At 39.4% G+C, this 26,757-nt stretch overlaps 1 protein-coding gene across 1 annotated transcript in view; it reads right to left on the bottom strand.

Annotated features, from left to right (window-relative positions):
• The window catches only part of SPEF2 (sperm flagellar and cilia associated 2), a 201,730-nt gene that overhangs the window by 109,117 nt on the left and 65,856 nt on the right, over nt 1-26,757 (bottom strand). Inside the window, exons 10-17 of the mRNA XM_055422187.2 lie at nt 25,297-25,516; nt 20,285-20,439; nt 18,022-18,103; nt 16,273-16,334; nt 13,812-13,915; nt 10,536-10,792; nt 5,587-5,695; nt 3,994-4,151 (exon numbers count right to left, since the gene is read on the bottom strand). Coding sequence (XP_055278162.2) covers nt 3,994-4,151; nt 5,587-5,695; nt 10,536-10,792; nt 13,812-13,915; nt 16,273-16,334; nt 18,022-18,103; nt 20,285-20,439; nt 25,297-25,516 — 1,147 coding nt within the window. The remainder of the gene's footprint in view (nt 1-3,993; nt 4,152-5,586; nt 5,696-10,535; nt 10,793-13,811; nt 13,916-16,272; nt 16,335-18,021; nt 18,104-20,284; nt 20,440-25,296; nt 25,517-26,757) is intronic.

The following is a 26,757-nucleotide window of genomic DNA, read 5'->3' as shown; positions in this document are numbered from 1 at the left end:
CCCATGGACTGCAGCACGCCAGGCCTCCCTGTCCATCACCAATTCCCAGAGCCTACTCAAACTTGTGTCCATTGAGTCAGTGATGCCATCCAACAATCTACTCCTCTGCTGCCCCCTTCTCTTCTCGCCTTCAATCTTTCCCAGCATCAGGGTCTTTTCCAATGAGTCAGCTCTTTGCATAAGGTGGCCAAAGGATTGGAGTTTTGGCTTCAGCATCAGTCCTTCCAATGAATATTCAGGACTGATTTCCTTTAAGACAGACTGTTTCTATCTCCTTGGAGTCCAAGGGACTCTCAAGAGTCTTCTCCAACACCACACTTCAAAAGCATCAATTCTTCGGTGCTCAGCTTTCTTTATAGTCCAACTCTCACATCCATACATGACCACTGGAAAAACCATAGCCTTGACTAGATGGACCTTTGTTGGCAAAGTAATGTCTCTGTTTCTGTCTAGGTTGATCATAACTTTTCTTCCAAGGAGTAAGCGTCTTTTAATTTCATGGCTGCAGTCACCATCTGCAGTGATTTTGGAGCCCCCCAAAATAAAGTCTGTCCCCCCCAAAAATAAAAGCTGTTTCCACTGTTTCCCCATCTATTTGCAATGAAGTGATAGGACCAGAGGCCATGATCTTTAAGTTGAGCTTTAGGCCAACTTTTCCACTCTCCTCTTTCACTTTCATCAAGAGGCTCTTTAGTTTTTCTTCGCCCTCTGCCATAAGGGTGGTGTCATCTGCATACCTGAAGTTATTGATATTTCTTCTGGCAATCTTGATTCCACTTTGTGCTTCATCCAGCCCAGAGTTTTGCATGATGTTATCTGCATATAAGTTAAATAAGCAGGGTGACAATATACAGCCTTGACGTACTCCTTTCCCGATTTGCAACCAGTCTGTTGTTCCATGTCCAGTTCTAACTATTGTTTCTTGATCTGCATACAGATTTCTCAGGAGGCAGGTCAGGTGGTCTGGTATTCCCATCTCTTTCAGAATTTTCCACAGTTTGTTGTGATCCACACAATCAAAGGCTTTGGCATAGTCAATAAAGCGGAAATAGATGTTTTTCTGGAACTCTCTTGCTTTTTTGATGATCCAGCTGATGTTGGCAATTTGATTTCTGGTTCCTCTGCCTTTTCTAAAACCAGCTTGAATATCTGGAAGTTCATGGTTCACGGACTGCTGAAGCCTGGCTTGGAGAATTTTGAGCATTACTTTATTAGCGTGTGAGATGAGTGCAATTGTGCAGTGGTTTGAGCATTCTTGGGCATTGCCTTTCTTTGCGACTGGAATGAAAACTGACCTTTTCCAGTTCTGTGGCCTCTGCTGAGTTTTCCAAATTTGCTGGCATATTGAGTGCATCAGTTTCACGATTTGAAATAGTTCATCTGGAATTCCATCGGCTCCACTAGTTTTGTTTGTAGTGATGCTTCCTAAGGCCCACTTGACTTCACATTCCAGGATGTCTGGCTCTAGGTGAGTGATCACACAATCGTGATTATCTGGGTTGTGAAGATCTTTTTTGAATAGTTCTTCTGTGTATTCTTGTCACCTCTTCTTAATATCTTCTGCTTCTGTTAGGTCCATACCATTTCTGTCCTTTATTGAGCCCATCTTTGCGTGAAACGTTCCGTGGTATCTCTAATTTTCTTGAAGAGATCTCTAGTCTTTCCCATTCTATTGTTTTCCTCTATTTCTTTGCATGGATCACTGAGGAAGGCTTTCTTATCTCTCCTTGCTATTCTTTGGAACTCTGCATTCAAATGGTATATCTTTCCTTTTCACCTTTGCTTTTCATTTCTCCTCTTTTCACAGCTATTTGTAAGGCCTCCTCAGACAGCCATTTTGCTTCTTTGTATTTCTTTTTCTTGGGGATGGTCTTGATCCTTGTCTCCTGTACAATGTCACGAACCTCTGTCCATAGTTCATCAGGCACTCTATCTATCAGATCTAGTCCCTTAAATCTATTTCTCACTTCTACTGTGTAATCAGAAGGGATTTGATTTAGGTCATACCTGAATGATCTAGTGGTTTTTCCTACTATTTTCAATTTAAGTCTGAATTTGGCAATAAGGAGTTCATGATCTGAGCCATACTCAGCTCCCGGTCTTGTTTTTGCTGACTGTATAGAGCTTCTCCATCTTTGGCTGCAAAGAATATAATCAATCTGATTTTGGCATTGACCATCTGGTGATGTCCATGTGTAGAGTTTTCTCTTGTGTTGTTGGAAGAGAGTGTTTGCTATGACCAGTGTGTTCTCTTGGCAAAATTCTGTTAGCCTTTGCCCTGCTTCTTTCTGTACGCCAAGGCCAAAGTTGCCTGTTTCTCCAGGTGTTTCCTGACTTCCTACTTTTGCATTCCAGTCCCCTATAATGAAAAGGACATCTTTTTTGGGTATTAGTTCCAGAAGGTCTTGTAGGTCTTCATAGAACCGTTTAACTTCAGCTTCTTCAGCATTACTGGTCTGGGCATAGACTTGGATTATCGTGATATTAAATGGTTTGCCTTGGAAATGAACAGAGATCATTCTGTCATTTTTGAGATGGCATCCAAGTACTGCATTTTGGAATCTTTTGCTGACTATGATGACAATTCCATTTCTTCTAAGGGATTCTTGCCCACAGTAGTAGATATAATGGTCATCTGAGTTAAAGTCACCCATTCCAGTCCATTTTAGTTCACTGATTCCTAGAATGTCTATGTTCACTCTTGCCATCTCCTGTTTGACCACTTCCAATTTCCCTTGATTCATGGACCTAACATTCCCAGTTCCTATGCAACATTGCTCTTCACAACATCGGACCTTGCTTCCATCACCAGTCACATCCACAGCTTGGTGTTGTTTTGCTTTGGCTCCATCCTTCATTCTTTCTGGAGTTATTTCTCCACTGATCTCCAGGAGCATATTGGGCACCTACCGACATGGGGAGTTCATCTGTCAGTGTCCTATCTTTTTGCCTTTTCATACTGTTCATGGGGTTCTCAAGGCAAGGATACTGAAGTGGTTTCCCATTCCATTCTCCGTGGACCACTTTTTTGTCAGACTTGCCACCATGACCCGTTCGTCTTGGGTGGCCCTACACGGCATGGCTCATAGTTTCATTGAGTTAGACAAGACTGTCGTCCATGTGATCAATTGGTTAGTTTTCTGTTATTGTGGTTTTCGGTTTGTCTGCCCTCTGATAGAGAAGGATATGAGGCTTATGGAAGCTTCCTCATGGGAGAGACTGATTGAGGGGAAACCTGGGTCTTGTTCTGATGGGCGGGGCCATGCTCAGTAAATCATTAATCCAATTTTCCGTTGATGGGTGTAGCTGTGTTCCCTCCCTGCTATTTACCTGGAGGCAAACTATGGTTGAGGTAATGAAGATAATGGTGACCTCCTTCAAAAGATCCCATGCATGTACTGCTACACTCACTGCCCCCAACCTAGCAGCAGGCCACCACTGACCCACACCTCTGCTGGAGACTCCAGGTAAGTCTGGGTCAGACTTGTTGAAGCTGCAACATAGATTCAATTTGTTTTTGCTTTTCAGTCCAACTCTAGAGGTTACCGTCCTCCTCTCAGCCTAATTTCTGACTGTCAAAATAACATGTTAAGCCTTTTATATATTTGCTTTGTCTGAAACTTTCAGATGGATGTTTTGGGGGAGTGGACATTTAGATGTGGAAGCTTGTCTTTCTAAGTGTGAACTCCTGGGTTCCCAAGGTGATTGTGGCTTACACTTATGCACTATTTCGGTGTCAGTTCACTGATAAATCATAGCAGTTAGGTCACAAATCTGGAGATGGGAGAAAGCATGCTACCAAAGCAGTTTTAAAACCTCTGCGATATTGTTAATTTTGACCCCTTTTTATTATACCAAGAAATTACAGTTGTCAGTGTCGTCAGGGATGACTGATAAACAAAAGGGTAACATTTCATTTCTTCCTAAACTGATCAAAACCACACATTACACTTTTGTTACATAAACTCAAAATTATAAAAGAATTGTAATTACCTTTATTTTCTTTTTTCATTGTTTCAGTCATAAACATTTCCTTTACTTTTTGGCACAGTGACTGTTCATCTACTTCAGCATTGATTTTTATCAAAATGTTTTCTGGCTCTGTAAACCACTGCTCCAATGAAGGCCAGTTGTCCAGGAAGCCTACAATTCTGCAAACCCCAAATATTATACGAATATAATATCATGAATTATATAAATATCACATACCAAATATGTGAATATCACATACTGAATATATCATATATAACACATATCACATGAATATCACATACTGATTGAAATGTTGGAGTAACACTGAGCATGATTTATCTGATGTAGATGATGAAAAACCCAGCTGCCAACATATCTGAAAAAAGCAACTTTAAGAAGTCTACAGGCAATGAAATACATTCACTTTAAAAAAGACATCATTTAATGTCAACTAGCCATATGTTTTGAGGTGTAGGAAAGAGTAAGAGAAGATTTGGGAATTCTACCATTTCAGGAAACTTTTGATGTGGCTTTAGTTTTCTAAATGAAGTTCTAAGGAAACATCACCTATACTCATAGTAGACCGAGTACCCTTCTGCTGGCAGCTATAGCCTGAGCCACATAGGTTATCTACTTTTTCATAGACAGAGAAGTTCAAGAGACTTGAGTAAGTGTCGATGGTGGTGGTGGTTTAGTCAGTCACTAAGTCATGTCTGACTCTTGTGACCCTGTGGACTGTAGCCTGCCAGACTCCTCTGTCCATGGGAATTTGCTTTACTCAAACATACTCTTGGAATGAGTTTTGTCCTCTGAGAGTAGACAGGCTTCATGAATCAAATTCCTCTTTGTTGCCTCAACTCATGTTTTCAGAGTTCTCAAGTTTTCAAAACATTGTTTAATTCTAATTTTTCTTTTCCAATGAGCAAACTGCATACAACCAAAAGAATGCTTATTAAGCATAATTTCATTTTAGTTTTAGAACTATACTCTATAATCTGATGCCTAGATCTTTCAAATTCCAAGATCTTCATTGGCATTTGTTGAAAGAGCTGAATTAGGATTCCCTCTAATGAACTTGTAATTTCATGTAGCCATAAAGGGAAATGTTGCTTGATTTAATTCTTTTTTTCTGTGACTATGATGACTTATACTCTGAATATAAAAGCTGCTGCTGCTGCTAAGTCACTTCAGTCGTGTCCGACTCTGTGTGACCCCATAGACGGAAGCCCACCAGGCTCCCCCGTCCCTGGGATTCTCCAGGCAAGAACACTGGAGTGGGTTGCCATTTCCTTCCCCAATGTGTGAATGTGAAAAGTGAAAGTGAAGTCGCTTAGTCGTGTCCGACCCTTAGCGACCCCACAGACTGCAGCCTACCAGGCTCTTCCATCCATGGGATTTTCTAGGCAAGAGTACTGGAGTGGCTTGCCATTGCCTTCTCCAGAATATAAAAGCTAGCACATAAATATTTCACTCAATATCAAAGCTACTTAGTTTTGTTTTACCTATAAAACAGTGAACATTAGGAAATACATTTTTCTTCTAGATCTGATGATTCTAAAGTGGCCAGTTTGTTCACAGGGCAAGAAACAAGAAGACAATGAGTTTTAAACTAACCTGTGCTGTATTTGATCTCTTAAATTCTGATCCTCATCCGTATCTTTGTTTTTAGCAGCTACACGCTGATTGATATCTTCATGAGGAGCTTCACTTGAAAATGCTTCAGCTATGATATTGAAATTACTTAATTAGACGATTTGCTACACCAATCAAAGTTGCAGTAGCACTGCCAAAATATACTGATACAAAAAAGCCAAATGAATATTGTCCTCCTCTTTGGCTCAATATTAATTAAAATGTTTAACAAAATACTGAAAAAGTAAAGTATAGTTTTGGCGTCATAATTCAAATTTCCTTTAGAAATTAGGAGAAGGAGGTAAAATACAACATTTAAGAGGAGCTCTAGTTTCAAGGTAGAGCATCTTGGGATTGACCATGAAGAGAAGGTACTGAAAAATGATGGTTTGTCATAAATAACAAACAAGGAAACAATTGAAAATCAACACCATGATGTAAAAATTAAGAATGAAATAATAGGGTAGCCATAAAGTCAAATATACAAGTTATTTGTCAATATTATATTAGAACACAATAATTTATCTTTCTAGAGTTTATGATTTTTCCCTGTAGAAGAGACAGAAAGGAACATACCACAGGAGACTGAAGCCAAAACCAATTTCAATTCCTCTGATTGAGTCCTAGCCAGAATTAAGGAACAATGTCCAGAATACTTTTGAATTCAGAATAAATGGAAAATCATAAAGAGGGAAAGAAAGGCTTGAGCTAGATTAAAAGGAATTAGATTACTCAGTTAATGCAAGAGAACACTGAAGAGCAAATTAATAGCGCTCAAAAAGATGCAGGCCCCTCACAGGATACAGCAATCAATTGTCCTCCATCTATATTCATGATATAAAAAGAGGAAATTAGTTCAGAAAACAGAATATACTTTTAGGCTATTCAGAAAACCCAAAGACGCTGATGACAATGAGTGATGGAAGAAGACTGTGGGAACTATCACGAACCATCCCTTGGTCACTAGCTCATTTTCATCAAGGACTTCAGAACACGTATCACCGTTCTTCTCTTCCCAAACTGCACCCAGGCTTTGGCCCCTTCCTATTCTCTCCACTTCACTAACATGGCCACATCTTGGATTTTTTGATCACCTCTGGAATGGCCCCATCTCTACAATATTAATGATCTATACCCTTATCATTTGTCCTGCCAGCACTCCTCTATAGTTGATGAATCTCTATGTCCCATTCCCCTAAATATGTACGCTGTTTTCCCCAAATTGACAAGCATTATCCTGACTTGACTTTATTATTTTAGCAAATCTGAGTTGCACGGTTGAACATTTCAACTCCTCTCCCTCATCTGACAACTTCAGTTTATATCCTTCTGCTGCACCAGCCTTAGATGATATCCTCTGACTTGTAACCTCACTGACTCTCTGGCTCAAAAATCAGCTGAGCTCTTTCATATAATTGTACCCTTTCCTAAAACAGGGTGGGAGGAGGAGAGAGACAGAGATGAGAAAGAGACGGAGAGAGAGAGAGAAAAGGAATACTAAAACAATAATGATAAAAATATCCTGTTTCCATAGTTCTTTCCTTTTGTTCAGAGACAAGTTTTTTGAGAGGTATCTTTACTCACACTCTCCACCTTCTCACTCCCATTGACATTCCGTTCCATAGCAATCCATCTTTCCCTGTCCCCCACTCCTTTGAAACAGTTCTCCTTCTGGTTATCAAAGACCTCAACCCAATGGAAATGTTTCAGTCTTTGCCTTACTTGATTTATAGGTAAAATCTAGCACACAGTTCTTAAATGTTTTTACACATACAGTCAGCCCTCCATATCAGTGGAGTCAACCAACCACAGATTGAAAATATTTGGAAAAATAATTCCAGAAAGGGCCCAAAAGAAAAACTTGATTCTTCCAAGTGTGGCAACTATTTACAGAGCAGTCACATTGTATTAGGTATTATAAGTAATCTAGACATGATTTAAAGTATACAGGAGGATGTGCATAGGTTCTATGCAAATATCATATCATTTTATATAAGGGACTTGTGCATCCTTGGATTTTGGTGGCTCAGTTGTGTCTGTTTGTGACCTCATGGACTGTAGCCTGCCAGATTCCTCTGTCCATGGGAATTCTCCAGGCAGGAATACTGGAGTGGGTTGCCATGCCCTCCTCTTGGTATCCAAAGGGTTTCTGGAATTAATCCCCTGTGAATACCTAGGGAAGACTATATTACATTATTTTATATCCACAACAAAACTTGTAAAGTAGGATTGTGATTCTAAAATTGGCCCCAAATGGCACAGTTTATAAATGAAAGAAAACGCATTTGATTCCAGTTATTTCACTCCAAGTTCTGAATTTCTTTTTAAGTTTTCAAACTGCTTATTGAGCTATCCCTTCCAAAAAGAACGCATACGTGAATATACAGCTCAGTGGCTTCCCAAACTGAAAATAGCCTAAATAGCACCAAGATCAAGAAATAAACATTATCAACCCTTATCATATCTTGAAAGCAAGTTGGATTGCTTTGAGTTGTGGGCTCTGTTCTGCCAATAAACAGCCATGGATTGGCAGTATTCTTCACCAATCCTCAGATATCCTTGAACAAGAATAGGAAGTTAGCTGAACAATCATCACCACTGTCAGTACAGACCCTACTTCCTTGTGTGGAGAGAAGTAAATCCTCCCTTTTGGAATTTGACGGACAGCATTAGTGTAAAGTACTATGCTCAAGAGCTAAAGCAGTATCTAACGGTTTTGTTGTTTTACTTAAATAAACGGTGAAAGGAAGATCTCAAAATTATACAAACTCAAAATAAGGAAGAGTCAAGTGCTCATGCTTTAAATGTCCACCTATAAATATAGGAGGAAATGATTCCCTAAGTCTCTCTTAGTCACAAATGTCATTATATTAGTTGTAACAGCAAACATATTGTACATATACAATGTATAATAACATCATCTAATTCTTTAATTAATGAGGGAATCAGCAAGATAGTACAACTAGTTCAAATGAAAACCTGAATAAGAGACCTATTCACAGACAGGAATGATAAAATAGATGGTAATAGATGAAAAAACTGGTTACTATGTATAGAACAATGACATTGAAATTATCTTTTTCAGCATACAGAAATTATCTTAATTGAATAAAATTCTTTTGTATGTCTATGGACAAGAATCATTTGAATTACTATCAATTTTGTACAACTTATGGTTATAGAAGAGATGAATTAAGCCAGTGAAATGTACAGAATCCTATGAAACCAAATACTCCAAGGGGTCCCATAGACAATACGCAGTCTTCTATTTAAAGAATATCCAATAATCTTTTATTCATTTCAAAGTCTTCCACTATTTTTCCTGATGTGTTTCCTGATGTCCTGCCACTATTGTTCCTGATGCATGTACCAGATTCTATACTAAGTGTTTAATATTTATCTCATTTAATAAATGTGAGACAATAAGAAATATATATTTGGTCTTTGTCTCCTGACACAGAGCTTTGAAAGCCCTTGTAATTTCCCATAATGGTAAGAGGAGGGTTTTTATATTATTATTAATAATAAGCCTCTTCCAACCAAATCTGAGTTTATGCCAAAGAAGTGACTCTTGGGAGGGTGAAGCCCTTCTGCCTGAGCTACCAACTGACCACAGAGCTAGAACTTTCAGTCCTACCCTCAGGTCTCTAGGGACGGGAAGGGGCTAGAGACTGGTCACCAATGCTCAATCATATAGTCAGTCATACCCACATAACAGAACTCCCATAAAAACTCTAAAGAAGGGGTTCAGAGAGCTTGTGGGTTGGTGAATGCACCCATGTGCCAGGAGTGTGTTACACACCAGGCTCCACAGGGGAAGGGCCTGAGCTTGGAATTCTTCCAGACTCTGCCCTGTGTACCCCTTCAACTGGCTGTTCATTTGTATCTTCTATGTCAGTCTTTACAATGAAACAGTAATAGTAAGTAGAGTGCTTCCCTGAGTTCCGTGAGTCATTACAGATAATTATAGACAATCTATCAGACCTGAGGAGGGGTCATGGAAACCTCTAATTTATAGTCAAGTCAGACAGAAGCATGGGTAACCTGGGGATCCACTGCATTGAGGCAGATATCTGAAATGGGAAGAAGCCTTGTGGGACTGTGAAAATCTGTGATAACTCTGGGGAGTTACTGCCAGGATTGAATTAAATTCTAGGACACCCACTTGGTGTTTATTAAGAACTGAAGAACTGGGTGGTAAGGAAAACCCATACACCTTTGGTGTCAGAAGTGTTGTGAGTAATGAAACAGTTTCCCTTTAATTATCCAGTAATAATTCAATGAGCCATTTTATTATATATAGTGAGATGGAGGTTTAGAAGAAAGAAAGAATTAGCTTTCCAAAGGTCAAATGCCTAATAACTTGCATAAGCTAAGAATGTATGCTTTTACTCATAACTACATAATTTATGGAATAAAGTGATATTTTCATCTCAACAATGAAAAGTAGTTAAACCATGAATCTTGGCAAGACTATTTGACCCCATGATCAGTCAACTGATAACTGCTCTTCAGTTAATACACAATCTAAGGGAAGGATGTTAACAATCCTTGCTTGTAGCCCCAGTGTGGTTCATGAACTTCACTAGAGTAACACACCAAGATATACTAAGTAGCCATGAGAAGCTCCTTTACTCATGCAAGTCTCAAAGAGGGCAGCTCAGGACCAGGTGAGCTGCCATCTTGATGGAAGGGTTGAATGAGATGCTTTCGGTCACCATGGAATTCTCTACTAGCTTCAGGTTTGGGCTAGAGTGCTGAATACAGACAGAGCAGGAGCAACTCAGCTATGCTAGCTAATTCTTTGGAAGTCTGAAATGGATTCTTTATTATCCACTTACAATTGTAAATGGGAATAGTCACCATTTCAAAGAAAAATAAAGAACTCTGAATTACATAAAAGGACATTTTTAGAAAGGTGTCCAACTTACCCATGATGTCATTCATGCGATTCAGTGAGGAATTATCTGAAATGTCTAATAACATGACAAAATCAAATGCAGAAGGGGGAAGAGGCACTTCTTTGGAAGCTGTAGGGTCAACAGCTAATGTGGATGTTTGTGATTTCTTTCCCTCCAGTTCTATGAGGTTTCTGTTATAGCCTGTGAGTGCTTCCTCCAGAAGCTTTGCTTGGTTTAATGTCATTGGAAAGCCATCCAGGATCCAGCCTTTATATATAGGTATCTGACTAAATTAAACAAAAGACAAATAATAGTTTGATAGACACAAATCCCTTTAGAAATAATAACACGATGAATCTTGCCTTTATCTTTCTTTCAACTCCACAGTACCCTCTTTCTGCATAAATTTTACTTCTTTACAGCCAAAACTGGGCTTCCTGGTGGCACTGATGGTAAAGAATCTGCCTGCCAATGCAGGAGCCACAGGAGACTTGGGTTCCATCCCTGGGTTGGGAAGGTCACCTGGAGGAGGGCACGGGAATCTACTCCAGTATTCTTGCCTGGAGAATCCCATGGGCAGAGGAGCCTGATGGGCTACAGTCCATAGGGTCTCAAAGAGTGGGACATGACTGAAACGACTTAGCACGCACACACGGTCAAAATTAAACTTCCTATTGTACCACAAACACTGCCTTGCTCAAAATCCTTCTGCGGGTCCCTGCTGCCCTCCAAATCTATTCCAGAAGCCACAACGTGGTGTTTAAAATGAACTAGCCACAACTTGCTCCCCTATAACTTCTCTCTCACAACTTTGAACCATTCACTTTGAACACACCAATCTCCTCGCTGTTACATGAATATAAATAGTACTTTCTATCCGCATTCATAGGCTGTTTCTCTTTAGAACCTCAATTTCCTCATTTATACAGCAGGATAACATAACACACCCACAGGATGCTGGTGAGGATGAACTGAAATGACACATTTTAAGAACTCAGCACAGAATTTAGCATATGGTGGAAACTCACATCGCCAACCTGGAAGGTTCTTCCTACCCCACCCAATCCAGTGTGGAGTCATAACAGTCTGATCTGAACTCCTTTGGACTCTCATTCACTTCATCACACAATTGGTTAACTCTTACATTTCTTGACTTAGAAAAATTCAAGTGAGTCTTCTTTATCTCAATTAAATTCTAAGTTGCTGAAATGTGAGGATCATTTCTTCAGTTTTTGCATTCAGTGTCATATCCTCTAAAGAGAACAGGTGCTTCAAAAACTATTATTTTAGTTTTTTAAATTGGAAAACAACTTCAACTTTTCTCTCGCAAAATCCTTAAATTACGTAAAATTAAGACTTTGACTTTTGGATGAAAAATTATTTCATTTCTTTCTCCATTAAAACTCATTTAAACACTTAGAATTTCTGTTCTAAAGGTTTGGAAGTGTGCATTGGTGCCTCTGCATGATCCTTCTGACAGTGTGGCAAGGAAGGAATGGGAAAACTCAAGTTCAAAGAGGTTTAATTAATTACTTGTTCAAAGTCACAAAACTGCAAGTGACCCCAAATCTAGTGATCTTTCCACAGTATTAAGTTGCCTTCAGGTCACTGCTTCTATTAATCCTATTAGGCTGTGAAGGGCAAGGAAAGCCTGCATTTTGCTTTTATGGCTTTTCCAGAGCATGGTAAGCATTCTGCGGAGAATGGGATTGCTAATTCACTGGCCTCAGTCTGAGGAAAAGACACTTCTTGAGCACTTCACCAGATCTGAGGAAACTTCTCCCGCCTCTTGTCTCAGGAGCTACTTCAAGGGGAGGAGGAGGCCAAGGCCATGCTTGTCAGGCTGTAGTATAAGAACACCAGATGACAGGGAATGAGGAGCCTTCCGCTCTGGCTAGGCCACTAACCAGACATGCGACTGGACTGCCCAACTGAACTGCCACATGCCTTCCTTTCCTCATTGAAGAAGGATGCACTTGGACTAAATGGAAGGCTCTCAGGCCGATGGCAGTTCTCTGAACATGTCTCAGGGGCAGAGGGGATGGTGGTAGTGGGAAGGTAGCGGAGTTCTGAGGGTGGGGTGTAGACACTCCAGCTCCATGGAAACCAAAGCTAAGATCCATTTTAGAGCTGATGCTCTAAAATTGCTCATACGCAATTTTCTTTGAATGATGAATGCCATGGCTAAACCATGTTTTATTCCAGTTTTTGAAAAACGCTGCAACTGTTAGAATGAGATCCCTTCCAGCTTTGAGACTAGCATCCCTGTGGCCAAGTTTCTTCAAAAAAGCAATCAGTCCAAGATGTATCACCAATGAGAGGCAACTTAAACCTTGAATGAAGCCTCTTAAGGAAACTCAAAAGGGAGAGTCCATTGCAGATGCCCAGGAAAAATTCTCCAATGCCTCCTGTCCTCATTCTCTTGGTCATGTTTCCCAAGCAGCGCAGTCCCCAACCCCTCACCCACTCAATGCTCTGCAAAGGTCTTTCACAAGAGCCTTTTTTATTTCATTTTCCATCCTGCTCTGCCTCATTTCTTTATTGCATGAATTAATTAACCGAGCCCCAATGGCTTTTAAATTTTTCTCTCTTTTCTCAATTGTAAAGGAGGGCTGATGAGAATCCTTTTTTCTTAGAAAGGAGGAATCACAAAATTATAGCCTATTTAAATTTTTTTCTTTACCCTATCACACATCACCTCTGTGCTATGCATACGCTATTCCTTGCCTGTGCAACCTCTACTTTCTCCTTGCCTTCCTACCCTGTGCAGCCTGGCCTTTGGACCCCTGGGGTCACTCTCTTCTCCAGAAACACAAAATGAGGAAGCACTTTGGCCCAAGGCCATATAGTGAGGTTTCTTCTCTCTCAAACCTGTCTGGTGGCTTTTCCAATTGTCGAATTTCTCCTTGACTTCCCCATACAGAATAGAACTTGGGACTTCCCTGGTGGGCCAGTGGTTGAGAATCTACCTTCCAATCCAGGACACGTGGGTTCCATCCCTGGCCTGGGAACTAAGATCTCACATACCCTGGGGTAACTAAGACCAAGAATCACAAGGAAGACCCAGCACAGCCAAATAAAAGAGAACAGAACCTCACTTGAAGTCCCGTCTGGGTGAGTGAAGTCAAGTTTGAAAAAGGGAGGAAAGTGAAATTCAGGCATGAAAATCACAAAATACATCTTTTTCTTCCTGTATGTATTCATTAGATAAAAATTAAAATGACTTCTATATTATCCTTTATAAAGCTCTACCTGCTAATATATTAAATAGACATAAGAAAGAAAGTGTGGTACATAGATACATACTTAATGGCATTTACCATGATGCTGACTAGCAATATATCAGATATGCTCTTTCCTTTCTTCAGCAGCCTTTCTGATTTTGCACCAAGCTGAGCACGCACAGTGAGCTGTGAAAATAAACAAGGAATGGTAGGGAAGAGCTCATTTAAAAGTCAGATTCTAAATATCTGGAGGGGAAAAAAAATTAAATGGTCGTGTCCTCTGGTGAAGACAATGATCCTTTAGCACAATTCTGGAATCCAGCAAGCAGTTAAGGAAAATGTATATACAGATTTGGGAGCTCCGCCTCTAGCTCCCTCCTTTTAAAGATCTTCCTCTTTAATTCTTAGCTGCTCTGGTGTCCCCAGATTTCATCCTCTAATATGTTAAATCAAAGAGATTGGGGCTTTCTGCTTGAGTTCTAGTCACTCATGCCACAAAGAGGGAGCATGCCTCCTGGGGTAACCTGTGTAAGCCTGACTTTTGCCCACTGAAGTTCTCTTCTATCAGTGGTGAAATCTGATATATTTCTGCCTTTTCTGTTATAGTTTATTATAAGATATTAAATATAGTTCTCTATTCTACACAGTAAATTTTGCTGTTTATATACAGTAGCATACATCTGTTAATCCCATACTCCCACATTATCCCTCCCCTATCTTCCTCTCTGGTAGCCATAAGCTTGTTTTCTAAGTCTGCAAGTTGTTTCTGTTTTATAAATCAATTCATTTGATAGAATATAATATTTGTCTTTCTCTGACTTACCTCACCTATTATGATAATCTCTAGGTCTTTCCATGTTGTTGCAAATGGCATTATTTCATTCTTTCCTATGGCTGAATAATACTGCTTGCCTTTTTGATGCCTGATTTTGGCCCTCAGATAATTAGCTTTTCTATTTTCTCCAGCATTTATATTGTTATATGAACAGAACATCCCAAGTGTCTATTCTGAACTCAGCCACTAGAGTCAGCATTTTGAGTCAAATGATACTATGTGCTCATGTGCTCAACTCTTTGCAACCCACCAGGCTCCTCTGTCCATGGGACTTCCCAGGCAAGAATACTGGCATGGGTTGCCATCTCCTATTCCAGGAAAACTTCCCCCAACCTAGGGACTGAATTCATGTCTCCTGTGTCTCCTGCATTGCAGGCAGATTCTTTATCTGCTGAGCCATTGGGGAAGTCTCTATTTAAACCCTGCAAAGGCTCCCCTGTGCTCTCAATGTCCTCATCATGGCCTCCATGACCCTGGCTGACCTGATCCCTCTCCCTGCCTGCTCATCTCTCTACCCTCCTCCCTTCTCTTCCCCTACCTTGCTGCATAAGGTCCTTTCTGCCTAAAGGCCCTCATCCAGCTCTTCTGGCGACCTGAAATGGTCCCCCAGAGCCAGTGGCTGGTTCTGTCAATCTTCTTTCAATCTGTTTAAACCTCACTCTCTCAAAGCGATTTCCCTTACTCTACTTTTTCTTTTCAGATGACATCATCACCATCTGCTGGTTCAGACAAATTCATTTACATATGAGTTTATGGGCCCTCTTTTAGACTGTAAACTCCTTAAAGCTTGGGAGCCCTGTCACTTTTGTTCACTGATATACACTCCCCCCTCAGATTACAACAATACATGGAACAAAGTATGCCCTTAGAACTGAATTGAATATGGAACGCAGGAGATTCATAACTCAGTAAGCATAAATATAAAAACATATTTAGCCTTTATGCTAATTTATATTTCAAAAATACAGAGAAAAAATTATAAGTCCCTTTTGATCATTTTCTCTAAACTCATTTTTCTCCCTATATGTCATCATGTTTATAGCTTGGTGTATAGTCTTCCTAAATTTTCTATCTTAAAGCAGTTTTGAAATCTAAATTATTATAAAATTGATTTCTTTGGGGGGAAAAAACAATAAATTTAAAAATACACTTTTATTTATTTACTTTAATTATATTTAATAAAATCCCACTTGATTAATCTGACCATTCTATTTGACCATTATATTTCCATATACAGTAAAGCAATCCTATATATGGAAATATTAGTTTTCAATAAAAGCAACAGGTGGCAAATTGTTGTAAACATTTTTTCAGGGATTAATGAAAAATTCTTCAGAGTCACCAATAAGTCTAACGATAAATCCTGGAAAAAATTTAAAGATAAAAGAGATTGTGAAAGGAAATAAAAATAATAATACGTGGTAAAGAAAAACACATCAATATAAATTTGGTATAAGTTTAAAATTTTTAAAAGCATGTGTTTACTTTCTTACCTCGCAAAACTGAAAGCAATTTCCACTACTTTAGATACAAACTATATTAAAGATATAAAAATATCAAATAAACTCTGGTTTAGTATTTCATCATCAAGTTTAAGCCAAAGAGAAGCACATTGCTATTTCATATGAAGATGAAAATGCTACGAAAAGGCTATGAATCACAACATATTTCAATATACTAGTAGCCAAAATTAGATTATAGTACTTACTTCAGAAAAACTGTCACTTGCTACGACTTCTTCAGCTTTTGCTGTTTTTCTAGCATCAGTATCTAGCAATGGAAAAAGTGATGAGAACACACTCTGGTACTGACAACTAACAGCCATATTAGTATTTGACCCTCTGTGGTTTTGGACCTGTGAGTTATTGGATTCAGCTGTGTCTGAGATATGCAGAGGAAGGAAGTAAAACAGCAGCCCAGCATGATATTTACCTTCATTTCACATTAAATCCTAGCCACTGTGTGGCTCCATGTTTTCTACTTGTTTTCTTGCAGTGTGGCTCACTCATAACAATATCATTAGAAATACGTTAGTACAGTTTCTCTTCTTGGAAAACAAGCCAAAAATATTTTTACTTTCCTGTATTCTTGCCTGGAGAATCCCACATACAGAGGAGCCTGGCAGGTTACAGTTCCATGAGGTCACAAAGAACTGGACACGACTAAGTGATTTTTCGGAGAAGGCAATGGCAAGCCACTCCAGTACTCTTGCCTAGAAAATCCCATGGACGGAGGAGCCTGGTAGGCTGCAGTCCATGGAGTCGCCACAAGTCAGACATGACTGAGCGACTTCACTTTCACTTTCACACATTGGAGAAGGAAATGGCGGCCCACTCCAGTGTTCTTGCCTGGAGAATCCCAGGGACGGGGGAGCCTGGTGGGCTGCCGTCTGTGGGGTCACACAGAGTTGGACATGACTGAAGTGACTTAGCAGCAAGTGATTTTTATGTTCACATTACTTTCCTGGGTTATCAAATTATAGGTAATAAACATGGAAAGGTGGATAATTCTAGAAGTCAGAGAGTTTTTTAGTTCAATTCTATGTAAAAAATTCGTTTTCAGAGTCTTTTTATAATTTACTGGACTTTCATAATAGAATGTCATAAAATACTTAACGATAGTTTAAAAATCAATTAGAATTATCCTGTAAGAAACAAATAACTGAAACTAGGGATAGCTTATATTCTTTTAAAAGACAGGAAATTTGGCCTCTCTGGTAGAATTGCCTGCTCATAATAAACGTGCACATTGTCCAAGGCTGATGGCTATTAGTGATGGTACAGGAGGAACCAAATTTTAATGCCATGATTAAATGTGGCAAAGCCTTAATTAGCACAAATAGAAAACATATTCAAGACTTAAAATTGTTTTCCTTCAATGGTTTTACCAAGGATCTGAAGGACTGAAGCCCAGATCCCAAGGAAGATAATGTTTTGTTGGGTTTGAGAAGCTTGGTTCTATTTGCTTCGTGCGAGGCTGAGAATAAACATTAACTTTTATAATATCTGAGGAACCGCTGTTGAGGTGGGTGGATGAGACAGAGCCACAGCCTCCCACACCACAGTGAACAAAAGCAGCTGCGTGCAGACAGCACAGTGGTACACACCCACCTGCACTGGGGAGAAGAAACAGTAACTACTGTCTCCCTGCAAAGCCAGGAAGAGTGAGGATGATTTAGCCCGGCTGTTTTCAAAACCACAACAAAACTGAGAAACTGCTTGAAGGCATGTGAGCAGATTCCTTTGAAATTGTCATCTCTCATCGCCAGCGGCAGACAGTGGCTAAGGACAGTCGTGTTGATCCTGTTCTCTCTGTCATGTGACCACTTAGACAATCGTGTAACCCTCCCTGTCTCCCCTCTCCTGTCCTGAAAGCTGGTTTGTGTTCATATCCATGTGCTCCTACTGTTGGTCTCCCTTATGTAAATGACGGTGATTTGCTTTGATGTCTTACTTACCAAGTCTGGTTTTATCCTCTCTTTCGGGTAGTGCTTCAGCTAAAGATGCATCTCGCACTTCCTTTGGGGAGGAAGTACATGCCTGCACACACGGAGAGATTTTAACATGGTCAGATTTTAATAACATTCTTCATTTTACTTCTATGCTGGGAGGGATTGGGGGTAGGAGGAGACGGGGACGACAGAGAATGAGCGGGCTGGATGGCATCACCGACTCGATGGACATGAGTGTGAGTGAACTCCGGGAGTTGGTGATGGACAGGGAGGCCTGGCGTGCTGTGATTCATGGGGTCGCAGAGAGTCGGACACGACTGAGCGACTGAACTGAACTGAACTGAAGTAAGGTTTACAACCATAGACTCGCTAATCCAAAACATTCATGATATTAGGAAGAACTGAATGACTTCTGGAAATGAGCACAATTTGATGATAATTGTGAAACACATAGTAACCCGTGGTATAATCTGTCTTTCAGCTTGTCTTCAGCTTCTATGTAAAATACACAACTGCCATTTGGAAAGGATAATGGGAGCTGAGAAAGAGGCAGAGTCGTGGAAAACCACCTTAGAAAGATCAGACCTAGAGGGGTCAGTCATAGCCATAATGGAAATAAAGGAAAAATATGTACTTTATCTATTACCTCATCAATTAGAATACAGAGTGCCACAACACAGAAGAAGAGGCAGCCCCCAATGAAGAAAAACCCTCCCAGTTATTTTCAGAATCATGGTTAAATGGTATTTTCCTTGCAACTCATGCAAATGACCTGGATTAGAGTCTCTGTTAATTAATTCGGTTTCAGAGACAGCATAAGGTAGGGGAAAGAAGAGTGGATTTAGAATCTGGGATTCCTCAAAGCCTAACCATCAACAAGCCTCTGATGCCAAACGAATCAATTCATGCCTAGAACTGCTACCGTTTCCCTTTAAAAGAGCAGATTAGACTATATCTGGTGCTGAAGAAGACTCTTGAGACTCCCTTGGACAGCAAGGAGTTCAAACCAGTTAATCCTAAAGGAAATCAAGTCTGAATATTCACTGAAAGGACTGATGCTGAAGCTGTAGCTCCAATAGTTTGGCCACTTGATGGCAAAGAGCCAACTCACTGGAAAAGACCCTGATGCTGGGAAAGATTGAAGGCAGGAGGAGAAGGGGAAAACAGAGGATGAGATGGTTGGATGGCACCATCAACTCAATGGACATGAGTTTGCGCAAACTCTGGGAGATGGTGAAGGACAGGGAAGCCTGGAGTGCTGCAGTCCATGGGGTCACAAAGAGTCAGACATGACTTAGCGAATGAAATAACAACAAGACCACATCATAATTCTCAATGTGGGGCCATACTCTCCAAGTTCCTGCCTGAGAATCTTTCCGTAATAAGCAAGATGCAACACTGATGGAAATAGTAATGCAAGGAAGCCATAAGAGATCTTCCCCTACCAGCCACGCCCACAAACTGAGATATATTAGTCTAACCAGACGTCTACAAACTATGATCCCTGGACCAAAACAGGCTGGCTGTTTATACACAGTCCATAAGCATCACTCCAGGGGATAGCACTGCAAGGCGCCCCCCTCGCCATCTGTCTGTTCCTCTCCAACACCTTCCTTCTTGGCTGCTGCCCAGGATTGGCACTGGTTGCATCTACAAGATGGGGACTTGCTGCTGGCCACTGCCAAACTTTCAGTAGTGGAATTCTACTCTGAGAGCTGATGACTTCGTGAACCTTCCCAAAACGCCGACGTCTCACCCCTCCCCAAGCCTTTGCAATTGAGCCTTCCACCCTCCCCTTACCTTACAAATGGACATGAATTTGAGCAAACTCCAGGAAATAGTAGAGGACAGAGGAACCTGGCATGTTGCAGTCCACGGGGTTGCAAAGAGTTTGGACACGACTTAGTGACTGAATGAACCCCCTTACCAACCAGTGGCTCTTTCTTCAGGAGAATGCCTGAGCTGATGGTAACTGAGCTCAAGTCTAGCCCACCATACTGGATGGCCCACCTAGGTAATGATATGTGTGTGTTTGTGTGTATATATTAGGGGAGTAGGGATGGGGTTTGAAATTTTCTCTCTTGTTATGTAAGTACCCATGTAATATATCCTTGATATTGCCTCTGGGCCCATAAAACTTAAAATATTTACCTCCTGGACCTTTACAGAAAACTCTGCCAATCTCTGGTCTAGAGGATCTCTTAGATGCCACCCAGCTGGAAATCTCTAATGTATGAGGCGCAGAGAAGAAAACTAAAGCCACACTTGCCTGGTTTTCTTTACCACTCTTTTGCCTAACTGGTAAAGCCTTTTCTTCAGGTGCTTCCCGAAGTCCTTGGGCCCCACTGACACTTTCATTGTCATGAAATGCTTGGATAGCTTCTTGAACAAGAGTGTCAATAGAAAGTACCTGAATAGGAAAACCTAAAATACAAAAGATTATTTTATGAATAGCTTTTCTTTTAGGAAATTGAGTCATTATTCTTCAGTGCTGGCTTCAAACTTAGGGTCTCCTAGAAATGTTTTTTGGGTCAAGATTTTTTTTTTAATACTGTGGTAAAATTCATATGGGGCTTCTCTGGTGGCTCAGTGGTAAAGAGTCTGCCTGCCGATTCAGGAAACTCAGGAGATGTGGGTTTGATTTCTGAGTTGGGAAGAACCCCTGGAGAAGGAAATGGCAACCCATTCCAGTAATCGTGCCTGGAAAAACCTATGGACAGAGAAAACTGGCAGGCTACAGTCCATGGGATCACAAAAGAGTTGGACACAACTTGGCAGCCAAACAACAAAATTCGCACGACGTAAAATGACCCATTTTAACCATTCTAAAAGATATACTTCAATATTACAGTCATTGACAGTGTTGTTCAATCATTACTGATATCTTTTTTTCCAGAAAATTTGATCACCCCAAAGGAAACCCTGCATCAATTAAGCAGTCACTTCCTATCTCCCTACCCTTGACCCCAAGAACAAATTGTTTTCTGTCTGGAGATATGCCTATTCTAGACATTTTATATCCAAGGAATCAAACAATATGTGGTCTTTTGTATTTGACTTCTTTCACTTAGTATGCTGTTTTCAAAGTCCATTCATGTTGTAGCATGTAAGAGTCAGTTCAGTTCAGTTCAGTCGCTCAGTCGTGTCTGGCTCTCTGCGACCCCATGAATCACAGCACGCCAGGCCTCCCTGTACATCACCAACTCCCGGAGTTCACTCAAACTCATGTCCATCGAGTCGGTGATGCCATCTAGCCATCTCATTCTCTGTCGTCCCCTTCCCCTCCCGCCCCCAACCTTTCCCAGCATCAGAGTCTTTTCCAGTGACTCAACTCGTCGCATGAGGTGGCCAAAGTATTGGAGTTTCAGCTTCAGCATCAGTCCTTCCAATGAACACCCAGGATTGATCTCCTTTAGAATGGACTGGTTGGATCTCCTTGCAGTCCAAGGGACTCTCAAGAGTCTTCTCCAGCACCACAGTTCAAAAGCATCAATTCTTCGGCAATCAGCTTTCTTCACAGTCCAACTCTCACATCCATACATGACCATGGGAAAAACCATAGCTTTGACTAGACGGACCTTTGTTGGCAAAGTAATGTCTCTGCTTTTTAATATACTATCAAGGTTGGTCATAACTTTCCTTCCAAGGAGTAAGTGTCTTTTAATTTCATGGCTGCAATCAGCATCCACAGTGATTTTGGAGCCCAAAAAAATAAAGTCTGACACTGTTTCCACTGTTTTCCCATCTATTTCCCATGAAGTGATGGGACCAGATGCCATGATCTTTGTTTTCTGAATGTTGAGCTTCAAGCCAACCTTTTCACTCTCCTCTTTCATCAAGAGGCTTTTGAGTTCCTCTGCACTTTCTGCCATAAGGGTGGTGTCATCTGCATATCTGAGGTTATTGATATTTCTCCCAGCAATCTTGATTCCAGCTTGTGCTTCTTCCAGCCCAGCGTTCCTCATGATGTACTCTGCATAGAAGTTAAATAAGCAGGGTGACAATATACAGCCTTGACATACTCCTTTTCCTATTTGGAACCAGTCTGTTCCATGTCCAGTTCTGACTGTTGCTTCCTGACCTGCATACAGGTTTCTCAAGAGGCAGGTCAGGTGGTCTGGTATTCCCATCTCTTTCAGAATTTTCCATAGTTTATTGTGATCCACACAGTGAAAGGCTTTGGCATAGTCAATGAAGCAGAAATAGATGTTTTTCTGGAACTCTCTTGCTGTCTCCATGATCCAGCGGATGTTGGCAATTTGATCTCTGGTGCCTCTGCCTTTTCTAAAACCTGCTTGAACATCTGGGAGTTCACGGTTCACATATTGCTGAAGCCTGGATTGGAGAATTTTGAGCATGCCTTTACTAGCATTCAGATATGACCTATATCAAATCCCTTATGATTATACAGTGGAAGTGAGAAATAGATTTAAGGGACTAGATCTGATAGATAGAGTGCCTGATGAACTCTGGACGGAGGTTCGTGACATTGTACAGGAGACAGGGACCAAGACCATCCCCATGGAAAAGAAGTGCAAAAAAGCAAAATGGCAGTTTGAGGAGGCCTTACAAATAGCTGTGAAAAGAAGAAAAGCGAAAAGCAAAGGAGAAAAGGAAAGATATAAGCATCTGAATGCAGAATTCCAAAGAATAGCAAGGAGAGGTAAGAAAGCCTTCTTCAGCCATCAATGCAAAGAAATAGAGGAAAACAACAGAATAGGAAAAACAAGAGATCTCTTCAAGAAAATTAGAGATTCCAAGGGAACATTTCATGCAAAGATGGGCTCGATAAAGGACAGAAATGGTATGGACCTAACAGAAGCATGTAAGAGTACTTCACTCCTTTTATGACTGAGTAGTATTCCATAGTATGGATATAACATATTTTGTTAATGATTCATTGGTGATGAACATTTGGGTTGTTTCCACCTTTTCTCTATCATTAATAATGCTGCTATGAATATTCCTGTACATGGGATTTTTTTTTTTTTTGGACCACCTGTTTTCAGCTCTTTAGAGTATATATCAGTGGTGGCATTGCTGCAGTCATATAGTAATTATTTAACTTATCGAGGAATCACCAACTATTTTCCATAGTGGTTACACTATTTTAACGTTCTCAAAAGCAATGTATGAGAGTTCCAACTTCTCTATATCCTCACCAACACTTATTTTCCATTTTCTAAAATACTATACTTATCTTATTGGGTGTGGAGTGGTATGTCATTGAACTTTTGTCAGGCTTTAAACAGGTCTATTTAACATCTCAATAATGACCTATCAGTTTTAATACAGACTGATCTTAGTAAAAATTTTGAATTTTCCAGTAAAATCAGTAATTGTTGTTCAGCTGCTCAGTCATGTCTGACTTTCGCGACCCCATGGACTGCAGCACGCCAGGCTTCCCTGTCCTTCACCATCAACTGGAGCCTGCTCAAACTCATGTCCATTGAGTCGATGATGCCATCCAACCATCTCATCCTCTGTCTTTCTCTTGTCCCCCCACTTTCAATCTTTCCCAGCATCAGGGTATTTTCCAATGAGTCAGCTCTTTGCATCAGGTGGCCAAACTATTGGAGCTTCAGCTTCAGCATCAGTCCTTCCAGTGAATATCCAGGACTGATTTCTATTAGGATTGACTGGTTTGATCTCCCTGCAGTACAAAGGACTCTCAAGAGTCTTTTCCAACATCACAGTTCAAAAGCATCAATTCTTCCACGCTCAGTTTTCTTTATGGTTCACCTCTCATATCCATACATGACTACTGGATAAACCATAGCATTGACTATACAGACCTCTGTTGGCAAAGTGATATCTCTGCCTTTTTAATATGCTCTCTAGGTTTGTCATAGCTTTTCTTTCAAGGAGCAAGTGTCTTTAAATTTTAAGGCTGCAGTCACCATCTGCAGTGATTTTGGAGCCCAAGAAAATAAAGTCTGTCACTGTTTCCATTGTTTCCCCATCTATTTGCCATGAAGTGATGGGACCAGATGCCATAATCTTAGTTTTTTAAATGTTGAGCTTTAAGCTATGTTTTTCACTCTCCTCTTTTACTTTCATCAAGAGGCTCTTTAGTTCCTCTTCACTTTCTACCATAAGGGTGGTATCATTGGCATATCTGAGGTTATTGATATTTCTCCTGGCAATCTTGATTGCAGCTTGTGTTTCATCCAGCCCAGCATTTCGCATGATGTACTCTGCATATAAGTTAAATAAGCAGGGTGACAATATACAGCCTTGACATACTCCTTTCCCAATTTGGAACCAGTTCATTGTTCCATGTCAGGTTCTAACTGTTGCTTCTTGAGCTGCATACAGATTTCTCAGGAGGCAGGTAAGGTGGTCTGATAGTCCTATCTCTTGAAGATTTTTCCACAGTTCGTTGTGATTCACACAGTCAAAGGCTTTAGTACAGTCAATGAAGCAGAAGTAAATGTTTTTCTGGAATGTCGTGCTTTTTCTATGATCCAGTGGAAACTGCCAATATGATCTCTGGTTTATCCGCCTTTTCTAAATCCAGCTTGAACATCTGGAAGTTCTTGGTTCACATACTATTGAAGCCTAGCTTAGAAAATTTTGAGCATTACTTTGCTAGCATGTGAAATAAGTGCAATTGTTAGGCAGTTTGAACATTCTTTGGCACTGCCTGTCTTTGGAATTGGAATGAAAACTGACCTTTTCCAGTTCCGTGCCCATTGCTGAGTTTTCCAAATTTGTTGGCATATTCTATTTAATTAGCTTTTCTTTGATAATACTTATTAACAACAGTAATAGGTAAGTATTATCAAAGAAAAACTATTAAATAGATGGAAATCTGTAATTTCACTTCTGATTGAAAGAACTTCTGGAGAAAAAGTCAAAAGTTCATGAAAGGGAAAGAACTCAATTGATGTGAAGGATTAGAACATTTACAATTTTAAGTCTATATCTTTTCTGTTTGTGACAAGTTGTTATTTTCCTGTTTCATCTATTGGAAAAGTAAGTAAACTCTATGATGAAAGGTTTAAGATATTATTTCCCTTTATATTATACATCATCATTATATAGCAAGCTCATAGATCCAGGTTTCCTTGGGACAGTTCTGATTTATGACTCTATACTCTTAAAAGTATCTGCCTCGGACAACAAAATATGTGATCACTTTATTACCGTATTCTTAATGTTAGAAATTCCCAATATATTAGCAGATTTTAATGTATGTTTTCTACAGACAGAGCCATTTGCAGCTATATTCACTGTAAATAGAAATCAATAAAGGAAAAAAAAGAAAATAAATTTTACTTTTCTCTAGAGCCTTTAGAGCAGTACTTTTTCCACTAAAGGTTTTCCCCAACAAGCATCCTTTTATAGCAAATGAAGGTAACTCAGGTACTGTAGATTCAACTTGAGGAGGAAGAGAACTTTCAATTAGTCTGTGAATCACATGGCCCAATATGGAATTGTTGGAGGGGGGTAAGTTTTCAGCCATTTCTTCTGGTAAGGCCCATTCTCCAACCATGTTCTGTAAAAATAATAATAAAACAAACAAAACAGAAATATTCTTAAAAGTGGAAATTAAGCATGTAGGAAATTGAAAGTAAATACAAATTATAACAAACAAAGTGAATTAATACTTTAATAGTTATATTACATAAATGAATAATAACATAATACTTTCATATTAGTGAAAAATAAGCTTCCCATATAGAAATAAAAAATAAATTCTAAAATATTTAACACTTTATGAAAGTAGACATATTGAGTTGAGACAAATTGTAATGCAAGTTGAGAATTAAAGACACTTAAATTGATATTATCAGTAGATAGATAAAAGACAGTAAGAGTTATTTGGATACTGTATGCAAATACTAAGCTTATTTTTAAATATTTTAAAGACAGATAAAAGAGAATTTTCATGACCAATATGTTGTCCTCTAAGTTTCCTATATTTGTCTTCCAGTTTCTTTAAGTTTCTGCCTTAAATGATCAAACAATTAGAGGAAAAGTAAAACAAAGACAAAACAACAACTATACAGTTCACATTCTCTGACTTCTGTGCACTAAAACTAGAAATAAATTTTATTTTTAATAATTAAACATTGCCTTTCTGAATGATTCTTAATGACAAATTAAAACTGTAAATATCTGTAAATAAAAGATTGAGAAAAATATTAAAGTGATAGATTTATTTTAAAATATGAGATGAAATCAAGCTGGAGTTAGAGGAAAACTCATAGTCCCTTAGCTTAAAATGTTTTGATCTAAAATAAAAAGAAGGAAAGTAAATGAGCTAAGGTTGAAAATAGGAGAAAAAAAAAACAATTAAAAAATAACCAGAAAAGAACATGGAGGAAGAAACTCATGATAATGGAGATTGATAAATTAGAGAGCAATACTATTAAGATATTTTTATTGATATAATTCTAGAATTTATTCATATTAATCATAATGAAATTGCTACCATTTATGCACAAAGGTGAAGTATAGCAAGTATCAATTTTGTAACATAGGAAAGGCAGTAACAACAGATTTTAAGGAGACTTAAAAATCCTTAAGAAAATATCATATACAACTCTACCATGATAAATTTGAATTTATTAATGTGTGGTAAAATGATATTTTCAGAAAGTAAAAATGATTAAAATTAATTTAAAATTAATATTTGTAAATATGAAAGGCACAAAAGAAAGAAAAACATTATTGAAGAACTGCATCTAGGAAAACTGATGACACTGTTACAGAAAAAAAAAAAAGAAAATTTTT

Source organism: Moschus berezovskii, chromosome 18, assembly GCF_049115385.1.
Source record: "Moschus berezovskii isolate FMDL1 chromosome 18, NW_MosBer_1.0, whole genome shotgun sequence".
NCBI classification, from domain to species: Eukaryota; Metazoa; Chordata; class Mammalia; order Artiodactyla; family Moschidae; genus Moschus; species Moschus berezovskii.
This window is presented reverse-complemented; position numbering and strand designations above follow the sequence as displayed.